Below are 18,155 nucleotides of genomic sequence, written 5' to 3'. Positions count from 1 at the left end.
CGTGTCTTCTTCAGCGATGAGAGTCGCTTCTGCCTTGGTGCCAATGATGGTCGTATGCGTGTTTGGCGCCGTGCAGGTGAGCGCCACAATCAGGACTGCATACGACCGAGGCACACAGGGCCAACACCCGGCATCATGGTGTGGGGAGTGATCTCCTACACTGGCCGTACACCACTGGTGATCGTCGAGGGGACACTGAATAGTGAACGGTACATCCAAACCGTCATCGAACCCATAGTTCTACTATTCCTAGACCGGCAAGGGAACTTGCTGTTCCAACAGGACAATGCACGTCCGCATGTATCCCGTGCCACACAACGTGCTCTAGAAGGTGTAAGTCAACTACCCTGGCCAGCAAGATCTCCGGATCTGTCCCCCATTGAGCATGTTTGGGACTGGATGAAGCGTCGTCTCACGGGTCTGCACGTCCAGCACGAACGCTGGTCCAACTGAGGCGCCAGGTGGAAATGGCATGGCAAGCCGTTCCACAGGACTACATCCAGCATCTCTACGATCGTCTCCATGGGAGAATAGCAGCCTGCATTGCTGCGAAAGGTGGATATACACTGTACTAGTGCCGACATATTGCATGCTCTGTTGCCTGTGTCTATGTGCCTGTGGTTCTGTCAGTGTGATCATGTGATGTATCTGACCCCAGGAATGTGTCAATAAAGTTTCCCCTTCCTGGGACAATGAATTCACGGTGTTCTTATTTCAATTTCCAGGAGTGTATATTTGCTACTTTGCGTATGGATTGCATATTTACACATTTTTGTTTTGTTGTCATAACTACTCTTTAATTTGGTATATAGAAATTCTGATATACTTTGTACGAACATGGAGTTTAGGTCACACTATGGTATTAATTATAGATTGTTCGCTTCGCTGAGCCTCGTTGTAGAGATTGTACTGCATCCACTAGTTGACATTCTGTTCTCTACTGGTATATTTACTCGCTATTGCATGTTTTGCTTTCGCTCAGTGCTTTACATTTTAAGATAACAAAATGAACTGCTGTAATTCTACGAAAGACATTGGTACAAGTAACTTCATTGAGTCACATGAGCTGGAGGTTTTATGGAAGCTGTATAAATTTATGCTAATAGAAAGGAAGCTAACGACATGAAATACCAACTCTAGGTTTAGACCATTGGCAGTTATTACACTGCATTTTTCGTGAGCAATTGAAAGAGCAAGTGACACTTGACACAAGAAATACCCTACCTGTTTGCTTCTGTTTTGCCATGATTCTTGGAGTATTGTACACACTGTGAAATATTACTATCATTCACACTCCGCACTCGTACTTACTTACTGAAAGTTATTCAAAGTAAAGGCTGTTAGATGCCATGTATGCATTTCTTTTATGTAATGATGGACAAGGTGACCAAAATGTATTTTATAATTCATAATGAGTAGAAGATTTGGGTCAGGTGGATTACACAGAGGTCGTGTGTGGACGTTGTGTCTTCGGATTGTATGGGATGATGAATTGAAATTTGCATTAGGATTTTATCTGTACTTTTTCGAGGAGACTGACTAGAGGAAAGAGTTGTTATGGAAGTGAAATGATATTGGTGATAAGGTTTATATGTATCGAAGTATTGAAGAGGTATTGAGATTGTGTGATGTTGATGATTATTGGCGTTTTGGTGGTCAAGAGGTAAGGTAAATGATATTGGTGATAACGTTTATATGTATCGACGTAAGAGGTATTATTGAAGTATTAAGATTATGTGATGCTAATGATTATTGGAGTTTTGGTGGATAAGAGGTAAAGTAAGTGAGGAGCATATTTTTTTGTTGGTTTATATGGAACTAGGAAGATGAAGATGGCAGAATAGAACACTCAAGTAGAAGGAAGATTGTCTACACACACACTTTGTTAAATCAATAAGCAGTATATACTTTTTTTTGGAGAGAGGAAGTATTTGCATATATTGGCACACTGACAGTTGTTCAGCAACCGTATATTTTGATTTGGCTTGGCAAACATTGGTCTTGGTATGATGACTATGACGTTGACTGATTATTATTGACTGTTATACACTGTTACCACTACTACTTGATACACATGCTGAACATCAAATTTTGACAGAATTGCATTTTCACAGTTAACACTATTCAATTACAGAGTAGTACTTAAATGTGGATGAAAGATGAGTGAGTGTGTTTTGTGTGTTTTCCTTTCCTAATCCCAAATGATTGGTACCGACCTACCTCCTAAATATTATTTTACTTGTTTGTTGTGGCTTGCTCTGACACCCATAAATATTATAGGTTTACTAATACTTGTGTATTTGTAATAGTTAATATGACAATTATCTGATATCATTTGTGTGTTTATTAAAATTTGTATGTTTAGTGTAAGAGCATTGATAATAATATTGTAAAAGCAATTGTGTGTGCATTCAAACTGTTGTTCGTGCTTACACGTATTAACATTGGTGGGTGCCACTTGGAAATGTTTAATTTCTGTTGATGAACTCTGATGAACTGTTTAATTAGTGATAGTGACTATTATGGACTGTTACATGCACTGTTCAAAATTACTGCGCGCTACTGATGGAACTGCTTCTACTGAAATGATGTCACTTGTTGGTGTCTGCACCTGCTCAACATTGCTGGGAGCCACTGATGGAACTGCTTCTACTGAAAGAATGTCACTTGCTGGCGTCTGCACCTGCTCAACATTGCTGGGTGCCACTGATGGAACTGCTTCTACTGAAATGATGTCACTTGTTGCTGTCTGCACCTGTTCAATATTACTGGGTGACACTGATGGAACTGCTTCTACTGAAATGATGTCACTTGTTGCTGTCTGCACCTACTCAACATTGCTGGGTGCCACTGACGGAACTGCTTCTACTAAAATGATGTCACTTGTTGGTGTCTGCACCTGTTCAATATTACTGGGTGCCACTGATGGAACTGCTTCTACTGAAATGATGTCACTTGTTGCTGTCTGCACCTGTTCAACATTGCTGGGTGCTCTGATGGAACTGCTGCTACTGAGATAATGTCACTTGTTGGTGTCTGCGTCTGCTTGCCATTGCTGGGTGCCACTGTTGGAGCTGTTTAAATAGTGCTGATGAAATGTTATGAGTCTGGTATTTGCACCTATTGACCATTGCTGGGTGTTACTGTTGGAACTGTCAACTACACTGAGGAGTGCTACTTGTTTATTGAACTACTGAAAATATTTTATGTGAATATTTGTATGAAATGATTTTTTGTGTATGTACTTTTTAAGAAATGTTATGAGACTCTTACCTGTACCTATTCGTCATTGCTGACGCTATAGATTGAATTATTTAACCACATTGATTGAATAATACTTGTGTAAACTGTAATGTAAAATCACATGTATGCAAGCATTTGTATTCCTCACTTTATTTTATACATTAGGTTATTGAACGGTCAGTGCAAAGCCAAAATGTATTTATTTATGTGATATTTACTTATTAATGTCATCTTTTATTTTTGTCTGTATTTTTTTTTGAACGAATTTGGTGGTATTGTCACCACCAATGCTGGCAAAAATACCATCAAATTCTAACCCGTGGAGGAGAGGCATATGAAAGGTGGCTACACTGAGTCACAGCGCCAGAGATTGCGCCAAAGAGTATTATTCCGTCGCCTCCACTGGCGCAGTTGTTGCTCAGAGAATGTCGAGGGCAGTTGTAGTTCAGAGGTTGCCGTGGGGAGTGCTTGTTGAGAGGATGTCGAGAGCAGTACTTGTTCAGAGCATGTCGTGTGCAGTTGTTGTTCTGTTGGGCGAGACAGCAGATTCTGTTCGGTTGGTGTAATGTATAAATGGAAGATGCGTGCAACGAGGTTATCCGATACGCATCTATGTAAGAAAAGTAATGAGACTGATTCTTTATCCACCGAAGTTTTCAAACAGCAATTTAGTCCCCTTCAAATCAGTTGCCCTTGGGAGCTTTGCACCAGCGGAGTTTTTGTTGCCAGTGTTGGTAGCTGCGCTGAAAGGCTTCAACTGGTAGGGCCTTTATGTCGCTCCCATCTTTTGAATGTTCTCCAGAGACCCAAAGTGACGTCAACGTATTTTTGAATTTTGGGAAAAGGCGCAAGGAATCAGTTCAAGTGAATAGGTAGGGCATTGGAACTACATGAATGCCTCTTGAGGTCAAAAATATCGTGCTGGAAGTAGCCGTGTGTCATCGGACGTCGTCATGATTTAGCATCCAATTGTCTGCAATGTCTGATCTCGCGGGATTCACCACTTTCCTTTTCCTAAGCCTTTCAATGACTTCTTTGCAAAACCCGTGGTTGGCAGTTTGTCCTAGAGGAATAAATTCTCTATGCACATACCCCTACTGTCTGAAAAGCAGATCAGTGTTCTTTTCATCTCTGATTTGCTCATTCAAACTTTTTTCGGTCGTAGAGATGTCTCAGGCTGCCACTCCTCACTTTGCCGCGTTGTCTCAGGGTAGCACTCAAAAATCCAGCATTCATCACCTGTGACCACACCACTGAACCATTCGTGGCCATCGGCAATCCGCTCAAGAAGATCGACTCGAACATTTCTTCCAGTTGCCCTTCTGCTCGCTTATGAGGTTTTTCAGCACTTTTGTCACAAACCTTTCGCATATGCTAAACTTTGGTCAAAACTGACGTACAGTTAAAGTGATTCACAGGTCATCCATCATCCTTATTATTCATCATCGGTCTGCTCTCACAAAAAACACGCACGCATTCGTCGTTTTCGTTGGTTTTTCGAGTTGAAGGTCTCCCTGAGTGAGGTTCATCTCAACGTGTTCTCGGTCTCGTAGAAATGATTTGTGGCAGCGAAAAGTAATAAACTTGTGCTCCCGTTAAGGAATGTTCACCATAGGCTTGTTTCAGTTTTTCGAAGGTCACACACGCGGATTTCCCGAGGTTAACACAAAACCTTGTAATGTCCCCACAGAAAATACTCTCTACCACGCACCAATTAATCATTTTCAATCAAACCATCCACATTCATTCACTTTGGAAAAGTTATCTGATCTGATTTTCTCGTAATATATGCGGCGACAGCTCGACGACGCCAAAGTATTTTCTAGTGCGTTTATTCTTTGAAATAACAGAGATGCATATATGCATTCTCCATGGTTGTTAAGAGTGGTAACTAGGACAGCTTCTGGAGTATCTGTTGAGGGATTGACGTGTTTCTGAGAGATACATATTCGGCTTTTCTTCTCGCTAAAGCGAGCCAATTAACATTTGTGCCGCTAGCGGTTTGTTTGAGGAGAAAGAGACTGTAAAAGGAAAATAATTAAGGCGTGGAATCACCGGAGATCTGGATATGTAATGGAGATGGATTTAATACACAATTTCCTCCGTAAATAAGGTTTGTGACTTTTTTGTTCTGGAGTGAATGAACGAATGAGTTTTTTCTAAATCATTTGATGATCACGTTGGCCCTGTAATTAGTGGGGAAGTTTCAGCTGTGCCGAAGACAGCCTGCACTCACCGAGTCTGTGTTAGATCGTCCAAAAAGGCTTCGTACACATCTGGAATTCGCAATCTTTCGTAAAAGGAACAAATCGTCCAAAAGATTGATTCTCCCGACTGACTGCAGTGTTTAACAGTAATAATAAATGTAAAGATCCCTTACAGCAAGCCAGCCGCTGATTACCAAGACGAAGGACTCCACCAAAGATCCTATTTGGCTGATTTCACGTAATGAAGTATTATATTAAAAACTGTACATAGATAAAGGAGAGAAAGAGAGAGAGCGAATGAAAACAGAGATAATACTAATAATCCTCCATTAGTCTAATTTTTCGCCTGTCTTATCACGGATCAGCCAAGAGCGGAGAGGGTCTTACTTTACTGTATAGATTTATGTATGAAGGTGAAGAGATCTTAAAGGCAACAGATACACGTCTATACAGACAAGACATTACACAGAGATAGCGGCTAGCTGCATTCATCATCTTTTCTTAGATGAGGAGACGGCAACTTATTATCCGAACATTTTAAAATGTTAAAACCTGATGACGCAACGTTGCTCTAAAGTCCGCTGTTCCATTTTCGTAACACGCAACAAAAACACAGCTTCGCTCATGGCGCTCTCAAGAACGACGTGATGGCTGTACGGAGCTAAAACTCGGACTGAGGGTCTGGTAGGGATGAACACACCAGTCTACTCAAGCACTACAACACAGAGTTGCCACATCGCTTGCAGTGCTGTCAGTCTCATTACTTTCCTCACATACCTCGCAACTTTATCGTCACCCTTATTTCTGCCGCTATTCACTATTCTCGTCCTTTTTCGTTTACTCTCAATACATACACTCCTGGAAATTGAAATAAGAACACCGTCAATTCATTGTCCCAGGAAGGGGAAACTTTATTGACACATTCCTGGGGTCAGATACATCACATGATCACACTGACAGAACCACAGGCACATAGACACAGGCAACAGCGCATGCACAATGTCGGCACTAGTACAGTGTATATCCACCTTTCGCAGCAATGCAGGCTGCTATTCTCCCATGGAGACGATCGTAGAGATGCTGGATGTAGTCCTGTGGAACGGCTTGCCATGCCATTTCCACCTGGCGCCTCAGTTGGACCAGCGTTCGTGCTGGACGTGCAGACCGCGTGAGACGACGCTTCATCCAGTCCCAAACATGCTCAATGGGGGACAGATCCGGAGATCTTGCTGGCCAGGGTAGTTGACTTACACCTTCTAGAGCACGTTGGGTGGCATGGGATACATGCGGACGTGCATTGTCCTGTTGGAACAGCAAGTTCCCTTGCCGGTCTAGGAATGGTAGAACGATGGGTTCGATGACGGTTTGGATGTACCGTGCACTATTCAGTGTCCCCTCGACGATCACCAGTGGTGTACGGCCAGTGTAGGAGATCGCTCCCCACACCATGATGCCGGGTGTTGGCCCTGTGCGCCTCGGTCGTATGCAGTCCTGATTGTGGCGCTCACCTGTACGGCGCCAAACACGCATACGACCATCATTGGCACCAAGGCAGAAGCGACTCTCATCGCTGAAGACGACACGTCTCCATTCGTCCCTCCATTCACGCCTGTCGCGACACCACTGGAGGCGGGCTGCACGATGTTGGGGCGTGAGCGGAAGACGGCCTAACGGTGTGCGGGACCGTAGCGCAGCTTCATGGAGACGGTTGCGAGTGGTCCTCGCCGATACCCCAGGAGCAACAGTGTCCCTAATTTGCTGGGAAGTGGCGGTGCGTTCCCCTACGGCACTGCGTAGGATCCTACGGTCTTGGCGTGCATCCGTGCGTCGCTGCGGTCCGGTCCCAGGTCGACGGGCACGTGCACCTTCCGCCGACCACTGGCGACAACATCGATGTACTGTGGAGACCTCACGCCCCACGTGTTGAGCAATTCGGCGGTACGTCCACACGGCCTCCCGCATGCACACTATACGCCCTCGCTCAAAGTCCGTCAACTGCACATACGGTTCACGTCCACGCTGTCGCGGCATGCTACCAGTGTTAAAGACTGCGATGGAGCTCCGTATGCCACGGCAAACTGGCTGACACTGACGGCGGCGGTGCACAAATGCTGCGCAGCTAGCGCCATTCGACGGCCAACACCGCGGTTCCTGGTGTGTCCGCTGTGCCGTGCGTGTGATCATTGCTTGTACAGCCCTCTCGCAGTGTCCGGAGCAAGTATGGTGGGTCTGACACCCCGGTGTCAATGTGTTCTTTTTTCCATTTCCAGGAGTGTATTTGGTCCTCACTAACCTGTTCATTCCATTTAACGGGTTCCCATTTTTATCTTCACTGTCCCATGCCGTTCTCTACACAGTGAACAGTTGGTAGCTAGCCTTTTGTGAGGGAGCGTTGTGTTGCCACTACTCAGTAGCTATACGTAAAGTACCCTCCGTGCGGGACGGCACATTGCTCAGCATCCTGCAGAAGGACCTTAAATAGCGAGTCCGTGTTATTGGAGATTGCGCCCAGGTGTGCCGCGGTCATATATGTCAGATGTCTTGAAAAGAACTAGCAGAAGAGGCAAGCGAAGGAAATCTGACGCCTTTGTTGTCTCGCTTTTGAGTTTTCTTAAGGTAGTAGGTAGTTCAATACTCATCTCTTCAAGTGGGAGGACCAATTTACGATACATTTTATGTGTATTTACTCTACGGTAGCTGGTTGGCGAGACGAGGAATTTGTATTAGAATGTATACTGCATTTTCTGGGAAATACGGGTGTCCCATTCCTCATCTTGGTTTTTAAATGTTTACATAATGAGACTAGTTAAGGGAAAGGAAGCAGCAAGCACGATCGAGCGTAAACAATGGTAATAGTGTTTGTATTAATGCTATTAATGCCCCATAAGTGATACTAAAGATGCTCTCCAGTGGCTGCGGTGCACGTTATCATGAATCCAATACCTCAACTGTAGAAATACTAGTAACTGGATTTCAGAATCATGGTGCAGGATAAAAACTGTGAAAAACTGCCATCTCCATCCACTTTGGTTGTGACGCCTCCTATTTTCAAACGAGATGTACACAAACACCATCAATTTAAAAAAAAATAAGGCAAAGGTGGGAAAATTTCATATTCTATAAACTGATAATCATATCAACACTGACATGCGAAAGTGCGACTTGAGGGATCAAAGAAATGAAGTAATGTGAAGCCAATTCCATACAACGTCAGACGATGTAATAATAATGAATTACTGAGAAACATTGTTGTTGCATGTCAAATGGTCAAAAAAGTTCGTCATAAAGTGTTGGGATACACCTCAGCAGGAACATATGCTGGCAAGACCGACAACACGGTATCCGTAGATTGCGTAGAGCCTAATCCAATACTGAAGCTGCCATATAATGTGATAACAACTGAGCTAGACTCAACAGCGTATAAGGAATTGGATTCGTATTTAGGACGTCTAAAAGCCTACAGCTTCAGATTTATATGGCTCTACTGAACCACTCCAGGCCACTGGCACATTCCTTTCCCAACACGATTGAGACTCATCATTGAAAAAGCTTGAAAAATAAGAGTTAGGAAAGTATAGTGTACATGCGATGTATGGAGATAGCAAGAAGCTGAACCAATGGCGTCTTGCCGACGTTGATACCTGTTCGTTATAGTTTTCTCCAAAGTCACTCTTAGGGACAGACATATACCTCAGACCACTCGAGTGGCAAACATAAGACTTTCGTAGAGCTTTGATCCATGAAACAGTCTTTCCATGGATATGAATGTTAGTAGGAGAGAGTGTAATACCTCTCAATACTCTTCAAACTTTCACCTGTAGCCAGGCCTGTAATTTAAGTTTAATATATTTTCTTATTTCATTTTTAAATAATAGTATTCACTCTTTTGTGATACAGTCTTCTTCTTAAATTGCAAAATTTACTCCAGAAGAGTAGGGATTTTTCAAATGTGAAAAAAATGTTTCGTGGTACAACATGGTCCTGTACCTAGGAACAAATATTCTGTTGAAATTTAACAGCACTGCATTGGGAAAAGTCATATCATTACCGTATTTAAGTGTTTATCTGCTACATTTTTACTCCACTGCACAACAACTATCAGGACTGGCAGCAAATTAAGACAAAATGTTTTCAAAAACGATTTTGAAATATAAGTTATTTTCATTTTCAAGACAGTTAAAACTGTTAAGGTATTAAACAAACTCACATTGTATTATATGGGTTCCGCCATTTTGCAAACACAGCTTTTCTTTCTTTTTACCCAAACATGTCTCTGCACCTCTCTGTCATCATCACTGGGTTTTTGTTTATTGAAGACTGTAAGAAGTGAACATATTTTCGGTTAAAATCGATTCCTTGATTTTTAAAAACGTGATTTTGGGGTGTCAGTAAGTTATTCGTATCATATTACAGTAATTTGTGGAGTTTCGTTTTTTATAAACTTCGCAAAACAGGATGACCAAACAGAATGTTTCTGAGAAAATAGGTCTTAACAGCTCAATAGACAGACGGACCACAAAGTGATCCTGTAAGGGTTTCGTTTTTATCGACTGAGATACATAATTCTAAAAATGAAGTCAAGGCCAAATGAACGCTTGAAAAGCCCGGTTGACCGGTGGGTGTACAGCGTTCAAAGTTATGGTGGTCGTTGCGCCACTGTAGCATTATGCGTTCTCAGACCACAGAGCCTGGACCACCAAAACGATCCCGCTCGACAATGCTGGGCGTACAATAATAGGGCGAGGGTTGCCGTCCATGATGATCACGCATCCTTTTAAGATCCATGTCCCGCCTTTCATAATGTCCAGGAGGTCATCATAAAGCCCAATGACTTCAGCGTAATTACGTCTTAAAAATCTAGCAGTATGTCTTTAAAACAGTAGCATCACTTCTCTTCCTCTCATTGAATATTTCTTTTAGTTACCTTCTGTACTAGACAGTAGCAGTTCTTTCTGCGTATAGTCCTAGTTCCATCTTCTTATTTTACTTAGCAGTAACGCATCGTGCGAAAGCTATTTTCATCCCTAAGTTTTGTGCACTGGTGCGATGATTGGTTTTAAATAGAGAATACTGCGGTTCTATTTCATCTAGATCTATGAGAAAACAGGAACATGATAAACGGCAGTTCATCTTTGGCGGTCCTCAGTGTTTTGTAGGAGAATTATTGTCTTAATTTTTCTTCAGATATTAGTCATGGGGCACTGGATGCGGTTGTAGGGAAAGGAGTAGAAGAAAGTGCCACGGGAGAATAAGGGCTTGATGGTAGGAACGAGACAGTAATTAACAGCGAATACTCTGTTAAAGAATCACAAATGGATGAGGTATACTTGGAGAAGGCTGGGAGATATTGGAAGATTTCAGTTAGATTACATCATCATCAGGCAGAGATTCCGAAATAAGACATTAATTATAAGACGTAAACAATCAGTTTAATAAGCCACAGCTGCAAAATACTAACACGAATTCTTTAAAGACGAATGGAAAAACGAGTAGAAGCCGACCTCGGGGAAGATCAGTTTGGATTCCGTAGAAATACTGGAACACGTGAGGCAAAACTGTCCTTACGACTTATCTTAGGAGAAAGATTAAGGAAAGGCAAACCTACGTCTCTAGCATTTGTAGACTTAGAGAAAGCTTTTGACAGTGTTGACTGCAATACTCTCTTTCAAATTCTAAAGGTAGCAGGGGTAAAATACAGGGAGCGAAAGGCTATTTACAATTTGTGCAGAAACCAGATGGCAGTTATAAGTGTCGAGGGACATGAAAGGGAAGCAGTGGTTGGGAAGGGAGTAAGACACGGTTGTATCCTCTCCCCGATGTTATTAAATCTGTATATTGAGCAAGCAGTAAAGGAAACAAAAGAAAAATTTGGAGTAGGTATTAAAATCCATGGAAAAGAAATAAAAACTTTGAGGTTCGCCGATGACATTGTATTTCTGTCAGATACAGCAAAGGACTTGGAAGAGCAGTTGAACGGAATGGATGGTGTCTTGAAGGGAGGATATAAGATGAATATCAACAAAAGCAAAACGAGGATAATGGAATGTAGTCGAATTAAGTCGGGTGATGTTGAGGGTATTAGATTAGGAAATGAGACACTTAAATAACTGATGATGGTCGACATAGAGAGGATATAAAATGTAGACTGGCAATGGGAAGGAAAGCGTTTCTGAAGAATAGAAATTTGTTAACATCGAGTATAGATTTAAGTGTCAGGAAGTGATTTCTGAAAGTATTTGTATGGAGTGTAGCCATGTATGGAAGTGAAACATGGACGGTAAATGGAGAGCTGCATCAAACTATTCTCAGGACTGAAGACCACAACAACAACAACAACCAAAGAACAGGTATAGGCTCAGATCACAATGTAGTAGTGACGAAGAGTAGGCTGGAGTTCAAGAGATTAGTCAGGAAGAATCAATACGCAAATAATTGGGATACAGAAGTACTAAGAAATGAAGAGATACGCTTGAAGTTCTCTGAGGCTATAGATACTGCGACAGTGAATACTAAGTCAGCAGTTCAGTTGAAGAATAATGGACATCTCAGAAAAGGATATTCACAGGAGTTGGAAAGCAAACAGTAGATACAACGAAGGCAACTGCGAAGAAGCCGTGGGTAACAGAAGAAATACTTCAGCTGTTCGACGAAAGAAAGAAGTGCAAAAATGTTCAGGGAAATTCAGGATTACAGGAAAACAAGTCACTTACGAATTAAATAAATAGGAAGCACAGGCAAGCTAGCGTGAGGTGGCTGCCTGAAAAATGTGAAGAAATCAGAAAAGAAATGATCTTCGGAGTTACGGACTCAGCATACAGAAAAGTCAAAACAACGTTCGCTGAAGTTAAATTCAAGGGCAACAACATTAAGAGTGCAACGGAAATACCAGTGTTACTTGCAGAGGAGAGGGCTTATAGATGAAAAGAATACATTGAAGGCTTCTAAGGGAGGCAAAATTTGTCTGATGACGTGATGGAAGAAGAAACAGGAGACCACAGATAAGAGGTTTAGAAGAGCTTCGGGAGACTTAAGATTAAATAAGGCGGAAGGAATTGATAACAATCCATCGGAATTTCTAAATTTATTAGGAGAATGGCAATAAAAAACGACTGTTCACGTTGGTGTGAACAATGATGCGACTGATGATTTACCATCAGACTTCCAGAGAAACATCATCCGCACAATTCATATGGTAGCAAATGTTGACTTGTGCGAGAATTATCGCACAATCAGCTTAACAGTTCATGTAAGCACGCTGCTCACAAGAATAATATACAGAAGAAAGGAAAAGAAAATTGAGGATCTGTTTGGCTTTAGGAAAAGTAAAGGCAGCCAGAGAAGAATCTCAGACGTTGCGGTTGATAACGGAAGCAAAACTGAAGAAACATCAAGACATTCATTGCATTTGTTGACCTGGAAAAAGCGTCCCAAAATGTAAAATAGTGCAAGATGTTCGATGTGCTGAGAAAAATGGTGGTAACCTGCAGGGAAAGACGGGTTATATACAATATGTACAAGAACTAATAGAGAACAAGAACGAAGTGCTAGGATTCAAAAGAATGTAAGGCAAGAATGTAGTTTTTCGCCCCTGCTATTCAATCTAAACACCGAAACGCAATGAGATGTATAAATGGTTCAAATGGCTCTGAGCACTATGGGACTTAACATCTGAGGTCATTAGTCCCCTAGACTTAGAACTACTTAAACCTAATTAACCTAAGGACATCACACACATCCATGCCAGAGGCAGGATTCGAACCGAGGACCGTAGCGGTCACGCGATTCCAGACTGAACCGCCTAGAACCGCTCTAGCCACAACGGCCGGCAATGAGATGTATAAAACAGAGGTTCAAGGATAAAATCAAAATTCAGGATGAAAGGATAGCAGTGACATTGCTGTATTCAATGAAAGAAGGATTACAGGATCTGCTGAATGGAATGTAGAGTATTATGAGTACATAATATGGACTGAGAGTAAATCGAAGGAAGACGAAAATAATGAGAAGTAGCAGAGATGAGAACAACGTGGAACTTAACGACAGAAATGTGGATGACAAAGCAGCCAAAGTTAAGGAACTCTGCTACCTAAAAAATAAAATAACCCATTGACATGACGGACCCAGCAAGGCGGACATAAAAAAGAAGACCTGCACTGGCAAAAAGGACATTCCTTCACAAAGGATGTATGCTGGTATCAAAGACAGGCCTCAATTTGAGGTAAAAATCTCTGTGAATGTACGTTTGGAGCACAGAACCGAACTGCAGTGAGACTGTGGGAACAAGCAGAACAGAAGAGAATCGAGGCCTTCGAAGTGTGGTGCTACAGAAGAATGAGGAGGTTCCCTGCAGAATTGGAGGGGAAAGGAGCACTGACAGGATGACAGTACACGTGTTATTACAATAGGGAATAACTGGTAAAAGTGTAGAGGGAGACAGAGATTGGAACACAACCAACAAATAATCGAGGACTAGGTTTCAAACGAAACTCTGAGACGAGAAGATTGGCACAGGAGGGGAATTAGTGGAGGGACGAAAAAAAAGGAAACAACAGATCAAACCATCTCCAAATATTCTGTTAAGTATTCTAATTATCTGTGCAGTACAGGCGCGAGGTCTGTTGTGTTGGTACCTCATGGCCTGTCTTACACAATAACGTCGCTTACATATATAAGCTTAATGTTACAAAGTGACAAAGGCGCGTACGAATGTTTGCAGGCAGAAGGAATGCTGCGCAAAACAACTAATGGGTCACTTTTTTGGAACACCATCATTTCCCTCCACTGCGACGAAGAAATTTCAAATTTACCTCAAAGGTGACGTACATGCTTCCTCTGTAATGGTGTAAAAGTGTGGCACCATTCGTTATCACCCTCGGGCTCCACGAAAACTTCAAACAGCTAAATTTCGGCACATTCGAAAGACTTATCGTTGGGCAGAATCTAGGCGAAATATTGATATCAATATAACCTCTTTAAGCCACGTTACGCTTTTTGTGAATTTCTGAGCTCTGACTTTTCTCTCGCATGCGTCGACAACTTGCTGTTGGCCGGCAATGACGTCGCAGGCGCCATTCTTTTGCTTTATAAAGAGAAAGATAGTAGTCACCTTTGAGGTGAATGTAAATCTTCAGATTTGGCGATGTTTCACAAATGGACCCTCATTTTTTTGCGCTATTATTTGGAAAATTTCTACGCAAGTGTAGCTCAAATATAAAGAACACTGCTTTCAGAACACTTAACTACTAGGACCCCACCATGGTGGGTAACAGAAAGGCATCGAAGCAATTTAGAGCCGTACTGTTACATTTGTTACCGGTAGGTTCGACCAGTAAGCGAGTATGATAGAAACTCTACATGAAATCAAGTGGGAATCCCTGGAGAGAAGAAGATATTCCTCCGTCTCACCCTACTGAGGAAGGTAATGAAATTGAGAACGTCTGGTCAATGGTGGCCGAGCAACTGGCTCGTCACAATACGCCAGTCACTTCTCTTGATGAACTGTGACATCGTGTTGAAGCTGCATTGGCAGCTGTACCTGTACACGCCATCCAGGCTCTGTTTGAGTCGATGCCCAGGCGTATCAAGGCCGTTATTACGGCGAAAGGTGGTTGTTCTGGGAACTGATTTCTAAGAATCTATGCACCCAAATTGCGTGAAAATGTAATCACACGTCAGTTCTAGTACAGTATATTTGTCCAATGAATACCCGTTTAACATCTGCATTTCTTCTTGGTGTAGCAGTTTTAATGGCCAGTAGTGTATCTTCAAAAGTCAACTGAAAATTTTTCTAAACGGTAAGATTTTAATTATTAATATGCAGCTTGGCTGACATCAGATACCTCATCATATTTGACAAACTTCCTAGCTTTTTAATTGTGTTAAACTCTTTTGCTGACGTCAATTGCTGATCTCATTTCGTCATTAATATTCGACTAGTTTTTGTGTTTCTTACTTCTTTTTAAAAGCTATCTTACTGACGTCTTAAGTTGTTGACTTTCATTTAAAACATTATGCATGCTTTGAACTGTGAACTCTGCTTTCTTGCCTTCTGGTCCAGCCCTACCGCTCAACAGCGAATTAAGTTGCGCTAGGGTACCTACGCCTGTTCAGATATCTTCTGCAAAGTATAAATGTAGAAAGAATCCCTCGTCAGGTCATGATTTACCGGCCAAGAGCAAGAATGAAGCTACGAATATCCGGAACAAAATGGTATGGAAAGTGATGACTCAACAGGCGCAAGTGCCTAAACCTTCAAGAGTAGCAGCAGCAGAAGAAGAAGAGAGGAGGAGGAAGGGAATTGCTCTGGAATACTGACCGCGCTGCGGGACGGGCTCCGGCCGGCTACCCAGCTGGAGCTCGGCCGCCTGGAAGTAGATGTCGGCCACCTCAGCGGCGCACTTGAGCGACAGCCGCCCCTCCGCGAAGTCGGACGGCAGCAGGCGCGCGCGCAGCGACGCCCCGCTGGAGCGCTGCTGGAACGGCGACTGGCTCTCGTCCTCCTGCAAAGTACAGCAACCGGTCAGAAAGTACAGCGATCCGCTGGAGCGCTGCTGGAACGGCGACTGGCTCTCGTCCTCCTGCAAAGTACAGCAACCAGTCAGAATGTACAGCCATCCGCTGGAGCGCTGCTGGAACGGCGACTGGCTCTCGTCCTCCTGCAAAGTACAGCAACCGGTAAGAAAGTACAGCCATCCGCTGGAGCGCTGCTGGAACGGCGACTGGCTCTCGTCCTCCTGCAAAGTACAGCAACCGGTCAGAAAGTACAGCGATCCGCTGGAGCGCTGCTGGAACGGCGACTGGCTCTCGTCCTCCTGCAAAGTACAGCAACCAGTCAGAATGTACAGCCATCCGCTGGAGCGCTGCTGGAACGGCGACTGGCTCTCGTCCTCCTGCAAAGTACAGCAACCGGTAAGAAAGTACAGCCATCCGCTGGAGCGCTGCTGGAACGGCGACTGGCTCTCGTCCTCCTGCAAAGTACAGCAACCGGTCAGAAAGTACAGCGATCCGCTGGAGCGCTGCTGGAACGGCGACTGGCTCTCGCCCTCCTGCAAAGTACAGCAACCGCTCAGAAAGTACAGCGATCCGCTGGAGCGCTGCTGGAACGGCGACTGGCTCTCGTCCTCCTGCAAAGTACAGCAAACGGTCAGAAAGTACAGCGATCCGCTGGAGCGCTGCTGGAACGGCGACTGGCTCTCGCCCTCCTGCAAAGTACAGCAACCGCTCAGAAAGTACAGCGATCCGCTGAAGCGCTGCTGGCACGGCGACTGGCTCTCGTCCTCCTGCAAAGTACAGCAACCGGTCAGAAAGTACAGCCATCCACTGGAGCGCTGCTGGAACGGCGACTGACTCTCGTCCTCCTGCAAAGTACAGCAACCGCTCAGAAAGTACAGCGATCCGCTGAAGCGCTGCTGGCACGGCAACTGGTACTCATCCTCCTGCAAAGTACAGCAACCGGTCAGGAAGTACAGCCATCCACTGGAGCGCTGCTGGAACGGCGACTGACTCTCGTCCTCCTGCAAAGTACAGCAACCGGTCAGAAAGTACAGCCATCCACTGCAGCGTTGCTGGAACGGCGACTGACTCTCGTCCTCCTGCAAAGTACAGCAACCGCTCAGAAAGTACAGCGATCCGCTGGAGCGCTGCTGGAACGGCGACTGGCTCTCGTCCTCCTGCAAAGTACAGCAAACGGTCAGAAAGTACAGCGATCCGCTGGAGCGCTGCTGGAACGGCGACTGGCTCTCGCCCTTTTGCAAAGTACAGCAACCGGTAAGGAAGTACAGCCATCCACTGGAACGCTGCTGGAACGGCGACTGGCTCTCGTCCTCCTGCAAAGTACAGCAACCGGTCAGAAAGTACAGCGATCCGCTGGAGCGCTGCTGGAACGGCGACTGGCTCTCGCCCTCCTGCAAAGTACAGCAACCGCTCAGAAAGTACAGCGATCCGCTGGAGCGCTGCTGGAACGGAGACTGCCTCTCGCCCTCCTGCAAAGTACAGCAACCGCTCAGAAAGTACAGCGATCCGCTGGAGCGCTGCTGGCACGGCGACTGGCTCTCGTCCTCCTGCAAAGTACAGCAACCGCTCAGAAAGTACAGCCATCCACTGGAGCGCTGCTGGAACGGCGACTGACTCTCGTCCTCCTGCAAAGTACAGCAACCGGTAAGAAAGTACAGCCATCCACTGGAGCGCTGCTGGCACGGCGACTGACTCTCGTCCTCCTGCAAAGTACAGCAACCGGTCAGAAAGTACAGCGATCCGCTGGAGCGCTGCTGGAACGGCGACTGGCTCTCGTTTTCCTGCAAAGTACAGCAAACGGTCAGAAAGTACAGCCATCCACTGGTGCGCTGCTGGAACGGCGACTGGCTCTCGTCCTCCTGCAAAGTACAGCAACCGGTAAGAAAGTACAGCCATCCGCTGGAGCGCTGCTGGAACGGCGACTGGCTCTCGTCCTCCTGCAAAGTACAGCAACCAGTCAGAAAGTACAGCGATCCGCTGGAGCGCTGCTGGAACGGCGACTGGCTCTCGTCTTCCTGCAAAGTACAGCAACCGGTCAGAAAGTACAACCATCCACTGGAGCGCTGCTGGAACGGCGACTGGCTCTCGTCTTCTTGCGAAGCGCTGCATCCAATCCGTTAAGTACAGCTGGCCGTAGCCCGCCGCTCAGCGACTTGTAATGTTGTGTGTGCCTCACTGCTTTTTTTTAAACTG

The 18,155-nt window shown here is 44.5% G+C and overlaps 1 protein-coding gene across 1 annotated transcript in view; it reads right to left on the bottom strand.

Annotated features, from left to right (window-relative positions):
- LOC126092904 (uncharacterized) overlaps positions 1-18,155 on the bottom strand; it is a 930,835-nt gene that overhangs the window by 129,063 nt on the left and 783,617 nt on the right. The window contains exon 5 of the mRNA XM_049908633.1: positions 15,766-15,949. Coding sequence (XP_049764590.1) covers positions 15,766-15,949 — 184 coding nt within the window. The remainder of the gene's footprint in view (positions 1-15,765; positions 15,950-18,155) is intronic.

Source organism: Schistocerca cancellata, chromosome 7 (genome assembly GCF_023864275.1).
Source record: "Schistocerca cancellata isolate TAMUIC-IGC-003103 chromosome 7, iqSchCanc2.1, whole genome shotgun sequence".
Taxonomy (NCBI): domain Eukaryota; kingdom Metazoa; phylum Arthropoda; class Insecta; order Orthoptera; family Acrididae; genus Schistocerca; species Schistocerca cancellata.
Note: the sequence above shows the minus strand (reverse complement) of the source record. Positions and strands in the feature narration are given on the sequence as shown.